This window comes from Pantherophis guttatus, chromosome 9 (assembly GCF_059756535.1).
Source record: "Pantherophis guttatus breed Tessera chromosome 9, ASM5975653v1, whole genome shotgun sequence".
NCBI lineage: Eukaryota > Metazoa > Chordata > Lepidosauria > Squamata > Colubridae > Pantherophis > Pantherophis guttatus.
In genome coordinates, this window is record NC_142071.1 from 182702 (window position 1) to 206038 (window position 23337).

Sequence of the window (23337 nt, forward strand, 5' to 3'; positions counted from 1 at the left end):
CAGAATATGACATGTCCTGCTATGACCGTTTGCTAAATGCTAATTCTACTCTTTTCAATTAAATAGGTGCAATTCAACATCGTGATCATTCATAAGTAGAGTAAGCCAGACACTTGTGCCATGTTAGACCGCAAGGAATACCTGAGATTTCTCTCTTCATGCCTGAAATGTAATTTTAAATCAAATAAAAAGACTAGAATTCTGTGATTCTGGGAAGAAAGGAGAAGAATTCTGAATGGAACATAGTTAAATGCGATTATTACCTGAGTCTTCTGTTAAATTAGTGGAAGAAATTTTAATAATGGTTTGGAAGTTTTGAGAGGGAGAATACTCATACTGTATTGTCCACAAAATGAGCAAATTCAGAAGACTTTTAAAGCAAGTATTAATTCAATATTTATGGGTTGTTTTGCATACAGTGAAATAAGATTTAACAAATGACTCGTCCCTTTAGGGACCATTTTCAGTAACTCCCAATGGACTTGGATAGAAATATAGGAATAGAAATGAAATGGTGAAGATGGGAAATCCCCTCCAAGTCCTAGCCCCATTTCTGTCTTTTAAACTAGATGAAGGTGTGGAGTGTTTCTGACGATTGACCTACCTGGTTGGAATAGGCACTTCTGTCATCCCACCCAACATGGTGGACTGTATAAGCCGGACAAAGGCTACAAAAGGCTTGTCCAGGAAATCCACTTCTCCCACCAGAACATTTGAGGCTTCAGCATTTTGGGGGATCTTCTTCATGAACTTGTTTCTGAGCTGGAGAGAAAAAAAATATTTCTCAGAAGATGAGAAATGTTCCTTCTCTTCTGATTTGTCTCCACATGCCTCTAACCAGCACAGTCCAGGGGAAAGAGGCATTCCGACTGACCCTTTTTCTCGTGGAATTTATGATTAGAATAGATATTAGCTTGGAACTGTTTGGAAGATTCAGGGAGACACTCAGTTATGTCATGCAAAGCTAGTTTCTTCCATGTTCCGAATTGTGTATGGCTTGTGTCCAGTTTTAGAGTAAAACATAGAGGCCTATCCAAATTTCTAATTGGAAGGTACCTTGGCTATTTATAGCAATGTCTTTTTAAATGCGGATTGCTTTCCTTCTGCATCCACCCCAATATTGCCACGTTCAGGTAATTGGAATAAGGATGAAAGGGTGCACCAGTGAACACCAGTGGGGAAAAAAGCAGCCCAACAGAAAAGTAGCCCAATAAAAGAAAAATAATAATTAAAAAACACATGCCACTGGCTTTTGAACTAAGGATCATTTGCCACATAGACATTATGCTAGTACAGGTAGTTCTTGACTTATGACCAAAATTGAACCCAAAATTTTAATGGCTAAGCAAGACAGTTAAGTATGTTTTACCCTATTTTATGACCTTTCTTGCCATAGTTGTTAAGTGAATGACTGCAGGTGTTAAGTGAATCCGGCCTTACTTCATGGACTTTGCTTGTTAGGAGGTTGCAAAAGGTGATCATGTGACCTCAGGACATGGCAACCATCGTAAATAAATGCCAGTTGCCAAGAATCTGAACTTGATCATGTGACCATGGGGATGCTGCAATGGTCATACGTGTGATAGAAGATCGGAAGTCATTCTTTTCAGTGCCATTGCAACTTTGAACGGTCACTAAAGGAATAGTTGTAAGTTGAGGACTACCTGTAAGGAAGAGCTGCAAGAAAGGACCCTGCAGTAAGATTCTGCTTGAAAGTCATGCCGTGGGTGTGGGTGTCCGTCTTCCTCCAACAGCGAAACAGCCTGTCAAAGAGTAGAGGGCGGAAGGATAAAAGGCAGCAGCCCTTGGCTCTCCCCTCTTGACGTGGGAAAACACCGGCGTGAAAGTACAGCAGGAAAATATATCAGGAGAGAAATAGGCTGTGGTCCATGTCAAATGACTTAGTCCAAGTAAATTATATGCACAGCATTTCCCTGATCCAGTAATGTATTCATGTTGTCAGTGAAGTCAATAAGGTTTATATGGCTTCTGGTAATCTTTTCATTTCTAGATACTCACAAATCCGCTGTTTTTCTTTTCCAGGATTTTGGAAAAAAGATGATTGGCTCAACCCACGGTCACCTCGAAGTCCTTGGACTCTTTTACCCTCCCAAATCCTCCATAAGCTTCTCCCTGGAGGAGGTCTGTTGCCACCAGTGTTCTCTTGAGGGGCTCTGGACTCGTCATTCAGGTCGTTGCCATCTTCTGGGCTCTGTATTTGGTGGAACTTCAGAGTTCACAGCCTCGGCCTGGCTTCCAACACTGGCTACCAGCTCTGTCTGGTCTTTCGCCACCATCTGCCCTTCGGAGTGTGTCTTTGGTCCTGGCCTTGTGCTCCTCTCACTGATCTCCCATGACCGCAGCAGCAGCGCAGCAGTGCAGCAACAGCCAGTAGCAGCGAATCAGTCACAACTTCCCTACATTCCATTCCCTTGTGAGTCAGGGGTCCTGGATTTTGGATCCATTCTGTAAGGTTGCCCATTTGGTACTTTGGTTGAAAAACCGTTGCCCTGTTTTGCCCAGGAAAAGGTCACAACAAGAGTTTTAGTGGTATATAGATTTGTGGAGAGGCCTGCCGTAGCAAACTTTGTTGCAGGTTCCTACAAATTACAGCAAGCTAGCAAACAAACAAACAGTTTGTCCCTGATATCACCTGAACAGAAAGTTAGGCCTTTTACTACAAAAATAACCCCAGCTGAAGCCTTAATTTATATTCATAGTATCTCCTCCAAGGACATATACTTTTTTTTTTTGTAGGAACTCAAAGGAATATTCTTCATGGGAATCTCCCCATTGTGCTTCCAATTGTTGTGCTAATGCTGGACAATGACTGTGTGGTTCCCATAACTGAATGGCACGGATGGGATGGGAATGTGTGAAAGGAAAGAGGACGACACAGGGAGCTGATCAAACCGCACATTTATTGCTTTTTGCCTGTTGACATCTTACCAGACTCATGCCTTCCACACAGAAACTGCTAGATGAGCAACAGGAGGTTTAGGGAGGATCTGCTCTCCAATCAGGGATTCAAGGCTAATCAGTCTTTTCACGCCTCATTTCCAGATTCTGCCACAGTCGGTTTTGTTCCTGAAACAAACCCTAACCAGGCCTTCCTCCCTCTGTGCTTGAGTGCCCCGCTTGGTCAGAGTGCCTGGCTTCAGGGGTGCCCTCAGGTGACCGTTGTGGAGCTTGAAAGAGGCAGCAGAGCCAACTGGCAGGTCAGGGGAAGCCCCCACTGTTGGAAGGGACTTTTTTATTATTCTGAAACCAGTAATAAGTCTTGCTATTTGATGGGATTTATTTGTAACAATTATAATATATATAAGGTCATAATGTAATACAGTACTATAAGAGCCTTGATAGTACAGTGGTTTACACACCCTGTTATTAACACAGCTGCCTGCAATTTACTGCTGGTTCGAATCTCTCCAAGGCTCAAGGTTGACTCAGCCTTCCATCCTTTCTAAGGTAGGTGAAATGAGGACCCAGATTGTGGGGGCAATAAGCTGACTTTGTATAAATATACAAAAGTATGAAGGCTATTGCTTAACGCATTGTAAGCCGCCCTGAGTCTCCGGAGAAGGGCGGCATATAAATCAAATTTTAAAAAAAAAACATTACTAAAATATAATACCAAATATTACAAAGCAACACGTACCAAATACAATATTGTTGATATTACTAATTTTGCTAATTACTGATTGTTAATGTTACTAATTTATATCAATATTATCTGCAGATATACATATGGATAAACAGCATCATATGTTAATATTAAGAGAGCCAGTTTGGTACGGTGGTTGAGGCATGAAGAGAGAAACTGGGAGACAAGCAGTCCGGGATAAAGATGTTGGACGAAGCACAAGAAGCCCCAGATTCTAGTCCTTCCCCCCCCCTCCCCCCCCACCAGCTACAAAAGATCCTGAAGTACATTTGGACCGTTGTCATTCTTCCTCTTAAATGAACTCAGATCACACACTATGAGAGCAATAATATCTAGATAAAACAATGCTTGAGTTCAAAGCCCTTTCCCTCAGCTGTAAACAGTAAAGAGCAGCGGCTTCTTCTGAGGTTTCTGAAGGGGGGGGCTGGCGTCCCAGTGGGCACAAAAACTACTGAGCAGGGAGGGACAGTAGTGCCAGGTACCCAGCCAGGGAGCTGCCCACTAGATATCCGTCCATATCCTGCCCCGGAGCCAATCTGGAAATGTCTAAAAGAGAAGCGGCTGGCAGACTCCTACCTGGGCTGTGCTTGGAGTGTCCGTGATGTCGTTCATGCTTCGGCTTTGTGTGTGACCTAAAGGAGGAAAACATTTGTTTATTTGTTTATATAAAGTATTTATATGGCTGCCCATTTTCCAACGAACTTTGAATGGCTCCCAATTTGCAGAGAGACCTAAGAGGAGGAGAGCCTTTTCATTTCTTCTAGCATGAGTACAAGAAGGAAGCAAGTACCCTAGTCTACTCTTGTATCCTGTGCCCCAAATCTGGCAACAGACTAGTTTTGCTTGAGTCCATCGACCAGACCACTTGGGCTGGTCCTGCTGGGCAGGAAGCTCCTCCCTCCTGTGCGCTGGGCTCTGCTGGAGCCACTTCCCAGGCTGTGTTGGCAGGGGGATTCTGGGAACTGCAGTCCCAACACATCTGGACTACTAGGTTGGAGAAGTCCACTCGTCTCCCATTAACAAGCAGGTGGGAATTCAAGCCTGACTGAGTCCCCTCCCTTGACTCAGCTGGGAGTGAGCTGTTGCTTGGCTGCTCAGTTCCAGGGACTGGTGATGATCCTTTCATCTGATGATGGGACTTAGCTCACGAATTTACTGTTTTCCTTTCTGTATTATATTTGTCAGTGTTGAATGAAGATGAGAACTTTTTAATTAGGAAATTTGAAGAACAATTATTCAAAGTACTGATAAAAAAATCCCTCAAATAAAGCTGGGGTAAAAATATAGGACAATAGAAAAAGTATTAAAAACATAGAAAATCTACCGTAACCTGTAAAAATCCACAACAAACATTTTTTTAAAAAAAAAACCAATAAAGCCAGTGGGCAAATTTTTAAGTGGCTAGTCAGACGGTTGCAGTTGTACAAGAAACATTGGTCTTAAACATATCACAAGTTTCCAGGAGAAGGAGGTCTGCTGCCGCTGGCACAAGGCCCCCCTAGACCTTTGGGGAGAGTCTGGTTCTCCGGCACCCACTGAATGATGAAGAGACCAAGAGGACGCCAGCCCTATCGCAGCTGGAGACCACTTCCAAAAGAGGAGAGGCATCTTAGAGCTGGGCATTTTTGCTGGGGAAAAAAACTGGCAGCAATTGAATGCCATGCTGTTTTCAGCTCAGGAAGATCCAGGTAGATGGCATCTGTAGGGGTAAGAGCCATTGTGGGTTAAGAGAAAAATATGTTGAGGCGATATCCATGACTTGCATCGGATGTTGGGACACAAGTAGATAAGGGCAAGATTTGCATAATGACATCACAGTGTGTGTCCTGCGTGTGTGTGTGTTTATCAGTTTGGTGTTATTGTCGTGGGCTGAAGACACCCACCCACCCCAAACTGCCTTTGGACATTTTGCTTCTCATGAAATAATGTATTATTTATTTATTCATTCATTCATTCATTCAATTTTATATTCTGTTCATCTTGCAGTTCACCATGACTGTGGGCATCTTACCATAAAGATATATTGGGGCACTTTCATCTTATTGGTGTCCACCTGGTTCCCTGTTTTGGTGAAATAGGTGTTTTGTGACCAATTGTGACTATTGTGGACATTTTTTAAATGCACCAAGCTATGCTCTCAAAATTCTAAATGATTTCCTAGCACCCCCAAATTTACATACCTCTGCATCAATCACTACCCTTAGATTTGGTGCTACTTCAACTCCATCTGTTCACTACTTTCAATTATTATATCAGGTGGTGAGGAAATGAATAGTTCCTCCTAAGGTATTTGATCTGTAACGACAGAATTATCATGAAACTTACGTAATCTTCCATAAGTTGAGTTCTGTCTTATTCTGAGGTCTTCAGAAGAACGATAAAAGCCAACTCCTGTAGCTGGACTCTGGACAGGGCTACGATCTGTTGGCAGGCAGAAACATAATGGGGATGAACCTATCATAAGCCCACAACTTCAATAAAAATGATCAGCTAGTGAAACATTGGGCTTTTGGTACCAAGCAAGCGCCCAAACCACTGAAGAAACACTGTCACTGTTCTTTGAGTAGGAGGGCAGATTTTGGGCGAGGTGGACCGCAGACAGAATTGCCCACAATACCTTTTCTGTGGGCACCAGAGACGGGGAGGCGGGCGGGGCAGAAGAGCACACAGCAAACAATAGATTGACCCCTGCCATCTGAGCAGTTGGTTCTTTGCCATCTTCTATTTCAGGGAACTTCTGAATGTCATAGTGTAACTCAATAAATCATTTACTGTGAATCTTTTTGGGAAGAATCAGTCAATCAGAATAGGGCTGGAAGGGATCCAGGAGATCTTCTAGTCCAGCCCTCTGCTCAAGCAGGAGACCCTATAGCATTTCAGACAAGTGACTGTCCAGTCTCTGCTTAAAAACCCCCAGTGATGAAGCACCCACAACCTCTGGTGGCAACTTCTGTTCCACTGGTTAATTGCCCTCACTGTTAGGAAGTTTCTCCTTAATTCCAGGGTGCTTCTCTCCTTGGTTAGTTTCCATCCATTGTTTCTTGTCCTGCCTTCTGGTGCTTTGGAAAATAAGTTCACCCTCTTTTCTTTGTGCAACCCCTCAAATACTGGAATACTGCTATCATATCACCCCTAGGCCTTCTTTTCTCTAGACTAGCCAGACCCAAATCCTGCAACTGTTCTTCCTATGTTTTAGTCTCCAGGCCTTTAATCATCTTAGTTGCTCTTCTTTGCACTTTTTTTTATTATTATTATTTGATTTATATGCCGCCCTTCTCCGAAGACTCAGGGCGGCTTACAATGCTTTTTCCAAAGTTTCAACATCTTTTTTGTAATGTGGTGATCAAAATTGGATGCAGTATTCCAGGTGTGGCCTTACTAAAGCTTTATAAAGTGGTAGTAATATTTCACGTGATTTTGATTCTATGCCTCTGTTTATACAACCAAGGATTGTATTAGCTTTTTTGGCTGCTGCCGAAAAATCTTTTTTTCCCCCAGTATTGATCAGAGCCATATCACCTCCCCACTTCTGTTGTCCTTCAGGGTCCTCTTGATGATTTTGCAGCAGCAAAAGTAGCCCATAAGAAGGCACTCAAGACTTCCCTTTAGCTGTCACCCACTATCCTGCTTTGCCAAAAATGGTACTCTGGAAATTTCACGCACTTATGCTTGAGACGGATTTGCCAATATCTGCCAAGGATCGGTGGATGGATTTCTTCATCTGATGTCGGTGCTTTCTCAGGAGCACATAGCTTATTTTCTCTCGCAGCTCTGGCTTTAGAAGGCCATCTTCTATTTGTTTTTCAATGACATTATCTGAAAAACATAGATTATATTATTGATGATGTCCAGCCAAAATATTCCCAACTTTTGTCAGTCCTATATGACTCTTGAATTTCCAGATCAGATGGATTTAAGGTAATAGACTTAATTTTTTTGTCCATGCTAATTTTTCTTTGAGGAGATTGGAGTAGAAATGGGAGATGAAATCTTTATAAGACAAATTTAACTGCACCCCAGCCTTAATTTTCCTTCAACGACCTTCCAAAGACATCTTGAACTACCGCTGAAATTAAGCCATTTTGCTAATGTCTTTCAAGGTGACTTCTGGGAACGCTGGCTTGCTACACAGAGACTGCAAACGGTTGCCCAACACAATTCATCAGGACGTATTTCAATCTTTGAACTAGCAGTAACGTAAAAGCTACACGTTTTTTCAAATCTCTTCAGTTATTGACAAGAGTTATATAAAAATGTAATTATGATATTAGATGATGATAATACAAAATACATACATCAATGAATATAAACTCAAATCCATGAGAGGAAAATCCATAAGGCACCATAAGGCTACCCTTGAAAAACATTCAAAAGTTACAGCTGGTGCAGTTGTGCAGGCAGCTTTTGGGGGCCCCTAGAGTGGTCCATGCTACCACTGCTCCGTAAGCTGTCCTGGCTGCCAGTGTGCTTCTGGGCGCAACTCAAGGTGCTGGCAATCATCTTTACAGCCCTCCATGGCATGGGTCCAGGTTACTTGAGGGACTGTCTCAACCCACCGGGATCGGCCGGTGCCACCCACCCACCTGGCAGAGGAGGCAGGCTCCAAACCTTGTTGACCGGGGAATTCTGGCTGGCTGGGTCCAGGAGAAGAACCTTCTCTGCCATCGCTCCTGCCCTTTAGAACATCTTGCTCCCTGAAGCAAGGTGGGCTCCAACTCTCCTGACCTTCTGCAAGAGTCTGACCATCTGGGGGCTGGTGGGGCTGATAGATTAACAACAGATCTCACCTCCCCTTCTGCTCATTCTACCCCCTCACTCCCCATCTTTTAGTTATAGCTGATATTTTGCATTTTTATAGTATTTTTTTCTTATTAGATACATGTTGTTGCATTACTTTATTCTTTTAAACATTGTAAACTGCCCAGAGTGACTTCGTGGTGAGATGGGCAGAAAACAATTTAATAAATAAACAAAACAAAACTGATTAAAACTGAACCAATATCCAACGAGGGTACAAAAAGATTTATATATTCTTTCATAATGATATTCGTTATTATGCAAGAAAGTATAAAATGTGACTTTTAAAGCTACAGATCTAATAATAGCTGTGGATTCCTTTTGGACTGGTTAATGCTTACCATTTATAATGTCCCACCATTAGTTACATGTTGCTATGAAAAACATATCCAGAAGTAGCAGGTGGGCATAAAATTGTTCTTTACAGTCTATTAACCTTAAGAGGAATGGTGGGCTGTGATTGTCTGCATACAATATACAGTAAAGAAGGATGTGTTTGACTAAAATTAGTGGATCAAAGAAATGTGGATATAGTATACTTATAGACTTCAGTAAGGCCTTCCACCTCTAGACCACTATACAAGGAGCACTGCTTGCTAATCCTTGTGTCCTTGAGGCACAAGGAGGGTCCTGAAAATCGGTTATTAAAAACTGAATGAGTCACAGCATGAGAGGAAGTTTAAGGATGAACTCCTTAAAGATGCTCACCCTGAATGTTATTAAAGCATATGAGCCCACTATTTATGTAAAAATTTAGCAATCGTGGATTGAGAATATGAGTTTATCTAACATCTTCATGTTCAAATGAGATCAGATAAAGATTGCCAATTTTGAAGAGCATATTGTTATACAGGGTATGCATGAGTAACAGCAAATGCTGATTAGTTTTGGGGGCTTTCAACTTTTCCTATGATTTGATTCAGGCACTAGAGTGAAATGATACTGAACTGTCTTTAAAAGCTCTATGCAAGGAAGAGCTTGCATAGAGCTCTTCCCCCTCCCCTTTTTACATTTCGGAAGGAGGTCCAAAATCAATGTGTTCACAGCCAGGTGTAAAACCTGTGGAGCTTTTTCATCACAGTAGGGCTTTAAACCCATGTTTAAAGAAAAAAATTCAATTCTATTCTATGTTCAACCAAATGTATAGGCAGAATAGCAAGTCAGACATGAAGATGAGAAGTCATTAAAAGAACTGGGCAAGATAAAGCAGCGGCTCAGGCCATCATGACCAGCATGGCCATCCTATCTCTTCTGTCACTTTCAGTCCCATCTGTGTATTAAAAGAGCCACCCTGTGACTCTAGTGTAAGATGTGGATCGCCCTCCAATATGATCCTGTAAGGCAATAATGGCCACAGGCCTACAACGTGTGCTAGAAATAAGTGCACTCTCCAAAGAATTCTGCCAGGCACTGACGAGGATGATTAGCCCTGGATGCTAGGAATTACCTGAGCTGGAAGGGACTTTATAGATGGTCTAAGAAGGTTATGCATTTGTTAAACCCCAGTTGAACTCCATATGCCCCAGATTAAGGAGGATTCTAATGTCTTTGGAAGAATTTGATATGAATACAGAAGGATTGTGACAATCACCTTTACAAGGATGCAAGCACTACAACATATCCCATGCTCCTGAAGCAATGACTTGTGCACGCGAATAGGTCATCACAGAGAGAGCATTCCTATCATCTCAGGCACAGAGTTCTTCAAATGACTCCCTTAACACCTGAGCTGTCAGTAAGACTGATGGAGCATTCTCTGCACCTTATTTCCATATGTCATATTACTGTTTGAAAGCACTTTGGTGGGCCCTTTATTTAATGAAGCAGGATTTGGATAGGTTGAGCCTTTAATTTCAGATCTTTGCAGATCTTACCTTACCTATGATTTGTGGCAGGAAGTAGCCATCAAGATCTAACAGGATGGTTCCCATCTGCAGGCAAGTGCGCAGTTCAAACAAGCTATGCAAAGTCAGAGTTGATACATGAGGTTTACTCCATCGCTCCCCTCCTTCTTCCACCTTCTCTTCAAACTTAATCCATCTGAAACAAAAGAAAGAGCATCTTTTCTGCCACATGAAATGGCCTGTGGGAATGACCTGGGAGACAAGAGCCACAGACTGGACCACCGTAAGAGAAGAGACAGCTGAAGGAATAGGGATACGGCAAACATTCCAGAAGGAACCCTCTCTAGTTTCTTAGGCTAAAAGGTGAAGGGGAGAAAGATGTACTTTATTCAGTTAATGTACCCTTACAATAAAATTAGAACAACTATGTAGTTCTAATTCCAGTACTTGAGGGCCACTCACAGAGCTGAGGGGTTATTCTCTCAATCTCCTGAGGATAGGAGAAGAACTAATGGTGGAAGCTTGTTAAAGAGAGATCCAACTTGGAAATAAGGAATTTCCTGACAGTAGGAACAATTGGCCTACTGAGCCGCAGTGGCGCAGTGGTTAGAGTGCAGTACTGCAGGCTACTTCTGCTGATCACTAGCTGCCAGCAGTTTGGCAGATCGAATCTCACCAGGCTCAAGGTTGACTCAGCCTTCCATCCTTCTGAGGTCGGTCAAATGAGGACCCAGATTGTTGGGGGCAATATGCTGACTCTGTGAACTGCTTAGAGAGGGCTGTAAAGCACTATGAAGCGGTATATAAGTCTAAGTGCTATTGCTATTGCTATTGCTATTCGTCAACAAACAGCTTGCCTCTTGGAGTTGTGGGTAAAGGTTAGGGCCTTTTCCAACTCTGTTATTCTGCATTCCGTATTCTTAAAGTTTATGAAGGATGTTACAATAGAAGTAACACCAAGTTCTGGGAAGAAAATACATTTTCTTTTTTTTTTTTAAAGGTTTTTTTATTTTTTATACAAACACACAAACAAACATACAATGTATTTTTTCTGAACAGAGTATTGGCCGGTTCACAAATTTAAGCAGTTTTTAGTCATTTCAACTAAATTTACAATTCATAGTAGAATTTTCTTTAGAGACTGAGAGAAATAAAGTTCTGCTTGTCACAGATCTCCTATTTTTACATGTCAGGAAGAGGAAATACCTGAGGTGGTTGCCTGATCATTGTGATTAGAGCAAATCCCTTTTCACCCGTCTGCATGCAGCAAGGGAAATATAGCAATTATTTGATGGAGAAGGGATTTATCCTGTACCAAGTCCCTTCACCTGCAGGCAAAATGAACCTAACAATGGGATTCTAAAAAGCTAGTCTCTCTGCTATGGCTGGGCCAAGAGCTGGGTCATGTTGAACTAGACCAACCATGATGCAATGGGAGCTGAATTAAAACAAATAAGTGTTTTATTCAAACTTTGTGACACCTGGTACATCAGAAAGTGGTTTGTTTCTGGACCTATTTCCAGAAGGTCTATGGAAAGTCTCGGTCATCCAGGTCACGGTTGTCCCAAAGGTGCTGCTCAAAGGGCAACTGGACTTTCTTGGCTTTTTTTCCTTTGAACAGCACCTTTGGGACAACTGTGACCAGAATGTGGTTTTGGTTTTGTTTTTTTAAATTCCAGCAAGCCTGACTCTGCTTAGTTGTTTCAAGATTAACCCCTTTTGCTTAGGTTTTGCCAAATGTTGTTTGTACATGATGCATCTTGGATAATTACAATGCAAACTGGTTTTTCATAGCTGACAATGGACTAAACGAAGAGACATTAGGGAACATCTTGCCAAAGTTTCCCCCACCCATTGCCACTCAGCTAGAATGACATAATTTGTAACAGAATGAGAAGCAAAACAAAAATTAAATTAATTTTGGTGGGAGAAAATTCTAAAGATAGAAGATTATTATCTTGGAATTTCAGCTTTCCCTGCTTCCCTCTTTCTGCCTTGAGGTTACTGGACACGTGAATGTTTGCCAGACTTAAATTCATATTTCCTCTTCATTTCAGCAAAAGCTTTGCTTATTTATTTAAAAGACAACTCTGGATGGAGAGCCATGGGGAAAGTCCCAAGCTTTTTACTTAGTGTTTGCTCAAGGTCGTTTATATTGGGCCACTGTGAACAGGTGTCTTTCATGGCTTAGTCCCCACCCTCCACAATGGAGAGATCATGTGATACAATCTAAAAACTACCATGAACAAGAACGACTCATGAATTATTAAAAAATAGAGCTATGTTATTAGTTGCTTGACTATATAATTTTGTTTTTCTTGGACAGAAGCGCTCAGAGTGCTTCGTTTTTCACAACCAAGAGGTTGAGATGAGATCAAAAGTGCTATTAGAGTCTCCAAATCCCACTTCCTCCCCCAAGAGTACATTAATGAAAAATAACTGGCTAATGCCTCTAGAATCTCAGCTGAGAGAGGACATTCCATAAGGATTTGTATTTATATTATTTTAAATGGTGGCGAACTTAAAATTCAATAATATAAGGGCGCCTTAACATTTTCATTAATACTTTGATTAAAGTTTGAGGATTTCAAAAAGGTTTGTTTTATATATTTGTAGTAAGTAAGCAAAGTTAACTCTTCACTTGACCATTCACAGTTACGGTTCCAACCTTTGAAGTATCCCTATGGTCATGTGACAAAAGTTCAGATGCTTGACAACTGCTTCATATTTATGACGGTCGCAGTGTCCTCGGGATCACATGATCCCCTTTTGCGACCTTCTGACAAGCAAAGTCAATAGGGAAGCCAGATTCATTTAACAACCGTGTTACTAACTTATCAACTGCAATGATTTACTTAACAACTCTGGAAAGAAAGGTAATAAATGGGGCAAAACTCACTTAACGAATGTCTCACTTAACAATGGAAATTTGGGGCTCAATTGTGGTCGTAAATCGAGGACTACCAGTACATTGGTTACAGTCCTATATCTCTACCTCAAAATCAGCCCAGGTGAATTCAAGCCCTAATTCAATCCAGATATCATGGATTCTGATGTGAATAAGGAGCTGCAGGATGCCTTGTTTTTCATTTGGAGATGAGCCAGTTTCAGATGCGGCTTTCCATGAGGCAACCTGCCTCCTCAGAGGGCGTTGCTCTGGGGCCTCTTTCCTTGTTCTTTGACTCTCAGTGGCTTGAAGGCACATCCTGTGGGGGGCACCGCCTGCCTCATCCTGGCTTCTACCAAGAGTGGACAGAGGAGCACCCGGAGGAAACCACCCTGGGGCAATATTTTATCTCTTTGAAGACAAGGAAGAAGGATGCCGAAGGCCGGGTGGACAAGGCTGTCCTACAGCTGGTGGGATGATGGAAATTTCCTGCATGGAAAAAAGTCTATTGTAGTATTTCGAAGAAGGTGGCAAATGGTTGGAAACATTTAAGGTAATATAACTTGAGGATTAACTGCAATAGGGAGGGATGTGGATGGCGCCATCTGTCACCTGCAAGGGCTGGAACATCTCACAAATCCTGGTTGCAAGGCCAGTACTGTAGTTCTTTCTTCCATTCTATATTAATTGATTGAAGATTGAATTGTAAAATGTATTAGCCAACCATCTTACCACACGGTAACCATGAGCGGCTAACAATATTAAAAGATAAAACTATATAAACCCTGATAATATAAATACAATACTATAAAACATCAAACGAGCTAAAAAGATGGGGAGGGAGGGTGGGAGGATGATGAGAAGGGGGTGGGTGGGACCTGTTGTTAATCTATCAACCACTCCCTGATATGATACTGGGAGGCAGGGAATGTTGAGGGTTCCATCCCCGAGGGAGATACACCTGGTGGGACACAGAAGAAGGACCTTCTCCATGGTGGCTCCCTCTCTCTGGAACATCATCCCCCCCCCCCGAGATTGGAATGGTCCCCACTCTAACACTCTTCCAGAAGGCGCTGAAAACCTGGCTCTGACAGTGGGCCTGGGGAACCCAGAGCGCGATGGAGCCCATTGAAGGGCTAGTGTGGTCTGCTGTTGCCGGGGCGGGGGTGGGGGGTATTTTATTATATTATATTAATTTATTTGATTCTTTTTTATTAGTTTTATTGTTTTAAATGAGGTTTATATTCTGTAAGACACCTTGAGTTGCCATATGTGAATAGGTGGCGATATAAATTCAATCAATCAATCCCCCTCAGTTGGAGCCCCATGCCAATTGGCAGAGCCAAGACTTCAAGCTCTTGCAGAAGGTCTGGAGGGTTGGAGCTGACCTCACTCATGGTGTCAAGATGGACCCACCAGCAGGGATACTCTGGCCTATGGGGCCTGCAGTCTGCTTCTGGCAGCATGGATGGGGGTGAACCAATCCCAGTGGGATGAGACGGCCCTTTCAGTAGCCTGGCCCCTGCCCTGAAGAGCTTCAAAAGTAATTCTCACCCTAAGAGCAGACTCTCACAAAGATGGCTTTGAAGCACTGCCACTGCGCTGGAATTACACACCACCAAACAGTGTTCTGTTTCTAACCCAAGTCATACACACGGCAATAGGTATGAGTAGAATATGCTCATTTCACCACTCTAATTGTTATACCAATAACCCCCCAAATCCCCCATCACAAACTCCTCTCCCAAGCAATTCAGCGGATTAAGTCCAAACACACACGCATAAAGCTGAATGAGTAAGTTCTTGAGAAAACGTAACCCGAGTCTAGATGCAAATCGAAGTCCAAACCTAAGTCCAGGTCCAGGAAAAGCCAACAAGACAAACTCAGTGATCACAGCATGAAATCAGGATGCAGGAAGCACGGAGCTGAAGCACTCAAGAAAATGAATGTTTGTCTTCGCCAACCGCTCCCTCTCACGTGCCTGACTAAGTAATTCACAATCTGGTGTCCCTCTTTAGAAGGGGCAAGGCTGTTCCCTCATGAGCAGCCTCACTCACCTCCTCTGAGCTTCCCATCTCTCCACTCTTCGCGTCTGTGGATCGGGAGGGTTCAGCAGGTGCTCATCACAGGGAGCCTGTTGCTGATCGTCAGTGTGAACTGGTGGCAGCCATGCCTCTCCTTCCTCTTCTTGAGCGAGTGGCTATCCACCTTGTTGATTGCACACACACACACGATGCCTGGGGGACCTGGACCTGTGTCTCCTCCACCCCCAGGCCCTCTGAATGCTCCTGGGGACCCTGGATCCCTCTGTCTGATGGCCCCAGTTCTGGTTCATTCTCCTCCTCCGGGTCAGCAACCGATGGGGCCATGGCCAGAAGCACCGCCAAACAGCTGAGGCAGGTGCCAGGGCTGCTGTTCTTAATTGGCCCTCACCGCAAACTAACAGCTGCATCTGGAGTTGTTTCCCCAGCAAGCAATGCTCAGATGGAAAGAGCCCTGGCTGTGAGCCCATGGGGCGTCTACCAATCTCCTTAGGGAAGCCGCTGCTCTGGCCTTGATCCCAGGTCTGATCTGAACTCAGCCCCTGAAGCCCCTTCCTATTGCCACCTCCATCAGCACTGTCCCTGCAGTCAAGCAGGTGGCCCAATCCGAGCACAAGGCTTTGGGCAATGTACCCTGTTGCCACTGAACAGCTGAACCCCATGTGGTGATTCTTCTCGACATTACGGAAAGTGACCCTAAGCCAGAACATCACAGAATTATAGTCTTAAAAGAGCTGCCTAAACCAAGGAGTTCAATCCCCTGTCCAGTGCATGAGCTGAAGCTAAGCTTTCCTTAGGAAGATGGCCCTTAAGGCAAGTCCTTTTTGAATGAAAGACCCTATTGTTGAACTGCTTTTATGGTTGCAGTTTTTCGCTCTCCCCAGGCTCCAGAGACTTTCTAGGAGCCTGGGGAGGGTGAAAACAGCCTTCCCCATCCCCCCAGAGGCCCTCCGGAGGCCGGAAACGGCCCGTTTCTTGACTTCCAGTGGGCCCAGAAGGCCTGAAAATCAGTTGGCCAGCGTGCTGGAGCTGAGCTGGGGCAACACTCGCATGCCCACTGATATGGCTTCACGTGCCCCAAATTTTCCCATTGTCAAGATAGATTTTATCACCACCCATCAGAGCTGCTTGGCTAGAGGCAACAAGCAGCATGAGAAAACTAAGAACAATACACGTGCATATAGCAGGAACCAAGTCTCTCCCATATTCCTTTTTGCAATCTTCTAGGTCAGCCACAAATGTAGCCATCGTAGCCAAATGGCTCCTGCTTCCCCGGTTTTCCTACCTGGCTGCCTCCTTCCATTCCATTTCTTCTCCATCATGTTGGAGAGTGTCCATCTCAGTGAATAGTGTTGGGTTGGGGGGGTCATCATCTTCACCCAGGATATATCGGAGTCGCTCAGCAGCAGGTGACACTAAACCAAAGATGAAAAGCTGATTAAGGACAGGCAGAACCTACTCATGATTGCATGTTTTCAACCCAGTTTTGAAGTCCTTGGGAAAGAAAGCGGTTTCAAGGTCAGCAGCAAAACAGCTGTTGAAATCAGCTTTTGAAAAGTCTAAGACACTGGTTTGATTACATTCTATTGCTTGTGATTGCATTAGATTGAATTCCAAGATGACATGGTCACTTTCCCCCAAATTCCTGCAACTTCAGTTCCCGCTATTATTTCTTCTCTGTTAGTAAGATAGCCATGGATTTCATAATGGAGCTGCCCAAGAGTGGAGGGAACACTGTAATATGGACCGTTGTTGACCTGTTCTCAAAACAGGCACATTTCATACCATGCCAAAAGCTCCCTTCAGCCAGAGTCTTAGCAAAAATGTTTGTGCAGCACATCTATAGGCTGCATGGGGTCCCAAAATGGATTGTCTCAGACCAGTTTTGGCAGGAGCTTTTGAACTTGATAGGGTCACCCCAAGTGCGGTGGAAAGGCTACCCTGTAGTGGATGCAGAGTGGGTGGCAGCAAGGGACATTACAGCAGCTAGGCTAGTAAAAAGATTTCATTACAGATACCATAAACGACTGAAGTGAAACTAACAATTTAAAAATTGGTGAATTGTTCATGCTAATGTATATTTATATTTATTCCAGATATACCTTTCTTGAGGGGGGGGGTCAGCATGTCAAGAGTGATTTGGTCTTTCATCTAGTTACTTTATTATTATTATTATTATTATTATTATTATTATTATTATTATTATTATTATTATTATTTTATTTCTATACCGCCCTTCTCCCGAAGGACTCAGGGTGGTGTACAGCCAATTTAAAAACACAGGACACAACAATGATTAAAAATTAAAATAATTAAATCGATTTGGCCGATTTAAAACCCCAAAAATTTAAAATACCCCAATTTAAAATTATTATGTTGATAGCCCTGCCTGGCTGAACAACAGGGTCTTCAGTGCGCAGCGAAACACCCAGAGGTTGGGTGTTAAGTGAGTTTTGCCTCATCTTATGACTTTTTTGCCACAGTTGTTCAGTGAATCACTGCAATTGTTAAGTTAGTAACACGGTTGTTAAGTGAATCTGGTTTCCCCATTGATTTTGCTTGTCAGAAAGTTGCAAAAGGGGATCACATGACCCCAGGACATTGTGATTGTCATAAATATGAGTCAGCTGCTAAGCAAATTTTGATCACATGACCACAGGGATACTTCAATGGTCAAAAGTGTGAAAAACAGTAATAAGTTACTTTTTTCAGTGGCATAACTTTGGATGGACACTAAATGAACTATTGTAAGTCCCTTGACTTGTACAGCCAAATGAAAGCAAGGCATGCCACTAGTTTAAGGGGTCACTGTCCCCAAATCCATTGCTCAGGAAACAAGTCCACACCCAGGGCTTGGCACTAAGGAGGGTCAGCATCCTTGCCCAGGACAGCTGGTGTCCAGAATGGAGGAAGAGCCCAGTCAAGAGTTCAAGGTTGCTCCTTTGCTTTCCAGACCTGTTTCCCTGCCCATTGGCCCAGAGGGTATCAGGCAGGACCAGAGGCCCCCATGTGCCAGACTGCAGAGACATTTCTCTGGGTTTCCCCTTATGATCCAGCTGCATAAGTGATTGAACTATTTGGGACCAGTTTCGGCAAGCAGCCTTTGGTTCGCTGGCTCACTTCTTTCAAATTATTTTCTACTAACATTTGGGAATCAGAGATAGAAATGTGGTGATTTCAGGAATCTCAGATAGACCTGTTTTTTGCTCTTCTCTCCCGTCTCCCAGCAAATTTATTCTTTTAAGAAGTCTAATGGGATTCGAGAGGGGCCCAGGCAAGCAAACATGGCATGTCCTGGGGAGGATGGGGTTAAGATGAAGGCTGCAACCATGGGAGTTTAAGCCCACATTCACAACTCCCAACCTGAATTTTTTTGACCTCTATGGGCACCCATACAAGCTAAAGAAACAATCAACAATTATTTCTTAAGGTTATCCATTCCCTATTCTGGAAACCTCAACTTGGGGAAAAGCACTTGCATCCACATTTTGCTATGGACAAAATCAAAGGGGAAAGAGAGTGTGTAACCGCTAAAGTAACTAGGGACAAAGCCAGCTGGACGTAGCACTATGTTCTCTTTCATCCCTGGCCTGCATCGCTCCCTGTGTGCCCACAGAGGCTGTGCAAAGACTCTGCACGCATCTCTTCAGAGCCTCCCCAGCTGCAGGGGGGCTTATCCCAGGCCCGTCTCCTTACAGAGAATCTAAGTATACATTTCTCACACAAGTAACAGGACTCACATCTGTCTTTCTTGCCCTATAATAGACCGACAAAAAAAGCACTTCTTTTCTGTAGAGTATTTTAATAAATTGCTATTTGTGTAGTGTAATTTCATCCATCCTTATTCAGATATGCATCCAATTATATTCAATAAGATTTGTCCTCAGGTTAAGAGAGAAACAGAATTGTACTACCATCAGAATTAATTGGCATTTGCTAGTTTGCAGCCAGTTTTTTTTGGGGGGGGGGTGAGAAAGACAGACGTTGCTTTACTTCCCACTTTGCGTCAACTGGCTCATAGTATATAAACAAAGTGTTAAAAAAAAAAACCCCAAAGTAAATACATTTTCATCAAAATGTTACCAAAAGACACAGAAACAACTCCATTGTGTTCCTTTCCATTGCTCAGGCAAGAGATAAACTCTCAAGACCCTGGAAAGGAAGATGGAAGACAATGGGAAGGTTGTTAATGTATGTTATCAGTCCCCTTGCCCTTCACTAACGGCACAAGATTATGTTTTCAGAAATATCAGCAAGATGAATTAAAATGAGCCAGTGCCAAAGTATCCCCTTGGAGGGAGCCTTTCTGAGAAAGCAGATTGTTGTTGATGGAGTCTGAGAGTTTTCAGGGGAGGGATTTGCATCTGGCTGGGCACCTGCTGACCACTAGGTTTTCTGCTATGCTTTTTGAGTCCTAATATTTGGGACACATTTACTCTATGTTCAGAGTCTGTGATCATAATGTTATACAGCAGGTCTTATAGCAAGATTGCCCTGCTTGCTGCCTTATGATGCTGCCGAAAACCTCTTGGAGGGGGAGACTGAACAGAAATCTTTGTGAGCCAATCCAGACACAGACAACGACAGCCTTTGTCCCTTTCTTGTTTCTCCCTGGGACTCCATCAAGAAGCTCATTCAAAACATCTTAGAAGGACTATTGAGTGTTGTGAACTGCTTGAGATGAGCATCCACCATATCCATGTAAATGGTGTGAACGATGCCACTTGTTCAAATTAATTCATTGGGTTCATTTGCATGATGTCATTAATAATGACATCCTTTTGATTTCTAACAGGTTATGTTGACAAAGTCTTTTAGGGGCTAAATTCACAAATTGTGCTAATGGCAGTGTAGGAAACATCCATTATTACTTAGATAGTAAGCCTTAGTTAACGAGATATAACAAGTGTATGGATCACCTCAGGATTACTCCTCATGTCCTTCGTGTGATATATGAGAGAAAAGATTAATCAGAGCTGCAGTGCAGTTGTCAACCTTTGAAAGAAAAAAATCTCAGGTGTTGGCACAGCCTTCGGATTTTTTTGGGGGGGGTGTCTCAGTGTCCAGGTCTAGCAGATCCATTTGAGCCAGTGATCTCTGAGGAAGTCAGAGGTCAAAACTAAACACTCCTTTCTCCCAGATGGAGGGAAAACAATAGCATAAAATGCTGGCATTTTCAGAAGATGGAGAGGGGAAACATTCTGCCCTCCAGTTCCCAAATGAAACCCTTCAGTCTCGGGCTGCCCTGCCTCTTGGTGAGTTTAGCCTTCTTTTGGCACTGCTGGGCCCCTGCTCATTTCTCATTAGTCTTGAACTGAAGAGGGAGACAGACTCAAGGATGGTGTCAGTCAAATTGCTCAATGAGGCTGAAAGGATTGGACAGGTGTGTGTGTGTTGCAGTTCAGCATGTGATGAGAACGCCGCTCTTTGGCCACAGGTGGTGAAAACCAGGCTATCACTTTACATTGTTACTTTCAGCATCATTTGCAATTCCATTCATGGGGGGAAAGGATGTCAAAAAAGTCAAGAAGGCAGCTGTGACTCTCAAGACCTCCCCTGTCAACTGTCCGACTAGTGAACCCAAAACAAGGAAACATTCTCGGGACATACGTATGAATTCCCAAAAGTAAAACTTTATTGGGTACACCATACTGGTACTGAAGAAACAAAATCAGCTCTGGTTTTCCCGCGCAAATGCTTGCCATGTTAAACCATAGCTTCCTCTTCTCCCCACCCCTGGGTGATCACATTGTCCAATTATGAGATGTTCTTTTGTTATGGGAACAGTCCACTCCTTCTTGAACACCTGCAGTGGTTACCTTGATGGCTTCCATGCTCTCACGATCTCTGCATACATTCTCAGCATTCCTCCTTCCCTCCCCCCAGTTCATTGGCAAGTTGAAAAGCATTAAGTTTTGAAAGAAGCAAAGCGATTCAATCCTCCTTACATGCAAGACACAGATGAAAATGGGGCAAGACTTTGATGACTAGGACCAGCTGCCATCTTGACTTTTTGCATTATTAATGGGTTGAGTGAAAGCAGAACATGATTGTGCAATGAGACATTTTTTCCAACTCTGACCATAGATTGACATGAAAAGTCCCTTGAGGCAGTCAAGGCTGCAGTTTTTGCTGCTCCTTCCTCTCCATCCTTCACGTGCAGGAACACTGTGTGAAAATAGGGTGAAAATTGGCTGCCCCCCAGCTTCAGTGCCTGACCCCAGTCAGACTGTCAGTCTCTATTGCCTGGCAGGTTTCCTTTGCCTTTACTTGTTAATGATCAGAATGCCTGTTTTCAGAACTACTTAACTTGTTCTTCAAGAATGAGCACTAAGCTTCCAGGGCTGGGACTGAAGATTTTGCTGCCTAACACAAAGAACAAGATTGGCAGCTGGTTCCCTATCCCCAATGGTGGTGGTGGTGGTGGTGGTGGTGGTGGTGGGGCAACAGCCTCCCATTTTCCCCTGGCCAGCAAGTGCTGACTTTCTCCCTCACTGTCTCAGGGACCTGAAGACACAGCTGGCCCCCAAGCACCCGAGCAGAGGGGCACATTGGTCACAAGAATGAAGGAAAACTGAGCCAGCAAGTAAATGTGCCTCATGTTCATTACAATTCCTACTAATTTAACATAAGGCTTTTCCACCATAATGGTTGCAGAAAAAAAATAGGATATTCATTGTATTTTAGCCTAATCTGATTAACCTAACTAAGAGCATTAACACTGAACTGCCAGGACCAAGGAACTATAGGCAAAGCACTTCAGACCTCAACCTTTGGTTGGTAAATCTATGTATGGAATATCCAGGGATTTTGGGGGCTAGGAAGGGCAAAAATAAAATAGCGTTTGCCATGTGTTAGTTCAGAATGGCATGTGAACCCAGATTGCGGTCTATGGTTTAGCATGAAGTAGGAACAAAACCAGCGATGTTTTTTTTAGTAAATCACAGTAATAAACCATGACCTTGCACAATGTAACAATACAATATATATAATTTATAGAATTATATCATGTAATTATGTTACATATATACATATTTTATGGAATATCAGAAATCAAAATCTAGTCATTGACAAACACTAAGAATTTGTAGCATAGATATAGCAATGGAATTTGGCTTAGAAATGTGCTACATTAGCAATAAAGTAGAGTAAAATCACAAACAAATATGGAATTGAAAAGCTGAATGGCCAAACCATCAGGAATTGTCAGATGAAGCCTATAAGTATATGGGCATTTTATAGGTGAATAACAGATAGACAAGTTAAAATATGATTAATAAAGAATACATTCAAAGAGTGAGAAAATTGCTAATGACAATGGGATATACCTGTGAAATCACCAGGGTTAGGGTGTTTAAATTGTTTAAATCACTACGATCAGATAGATTACCACCCAGAGTTCTGAAGGAGCTTTCAGGCATGGTTTTAGAAACACTGAACCATTATCTTTCAAAGATCCTGGAGCACCAGGAAACTACCAGAGGACTGGCTGATGTGGTTCCCAACTTCAAAAAAGGGGAAAAAATGGGCCCAGGAAACTACAGATCAATCAACCTCATATCACTACCTGGAAAGATCCTGGAAATGATAATCAACCAATGGATCTGTGAATACCTAGAAACAAGCAAAGCTATTACTAGAAGCCAACATGGCTTTGTCAAAAATAGATCATGCCAGACAAAATGTATTGCATTCTTAGACTAAAGTGATTAAATTAGTGAACTAGAGAAATGCTGTTGATGTAGTTTACTTGGACTTTAGTAAGGCATTTGACAAAGTGGACCATAGTCTACTTCTTATAAAACTGTGGGATACTGTATATAGCACCACATGGATTTGTTACTGGCTCACCAACCACACTCAATATGTAGTCCTTAATGGAACTAATCTACATGGAGCAAAGTAAGCAGTGGGATACCACATGGTTCTGTTTTAGGCCCAGTATTCTTCAGCTTCTTCATAAATGATTTAGAGAGGGGATAGAAGGAGTACTTATCAAATTTGACATAAGTGTATACTAATGGCCACCCAACCAAGCAGAAGAAATAGATGAACTTTTTGCTAATCAGTTAACTAATGTATGTAGGAAACATACCGCAGTA

At 42.8% G+C, this 23337-nt stretch overlaps 1 protein-coding gene across 1 annotated transcript in view; it reads right to left on the minus strand.

The window, feature by feature from the left end:
• The window catches only part of SLC4A5 (solute carrier family 4 member 5), a 66245-nt gene that overhangs the window by 32246 nt on the left and 10662 nt on the right, over positions 1-23337 (minus strand). Inside the window, exons 3-8 of the mRNA XM_087875921.1 lie at positions 16521-16650; positions 10341-10501; positions 7328-7480; positions 5990-6085; positions 4241-4296; positions 605-762 (exon numbers count right to left, since the gene is read on the minus strand). Coding sequence (XP_087732047.1) covers positions 605-762; positions 4241-4296; positions 5990-6085; positions 7328-7480; positions 10341-10501; positions 16521-16650 — 754 coding nt within the window. The remainder of the gene's footprint in view (positions 1-604; positions 763-4240; positions 4297-5989; positions 6086-7327; positions 7481-10340; positions 10502-16520; positions 16651-23337) is intronic.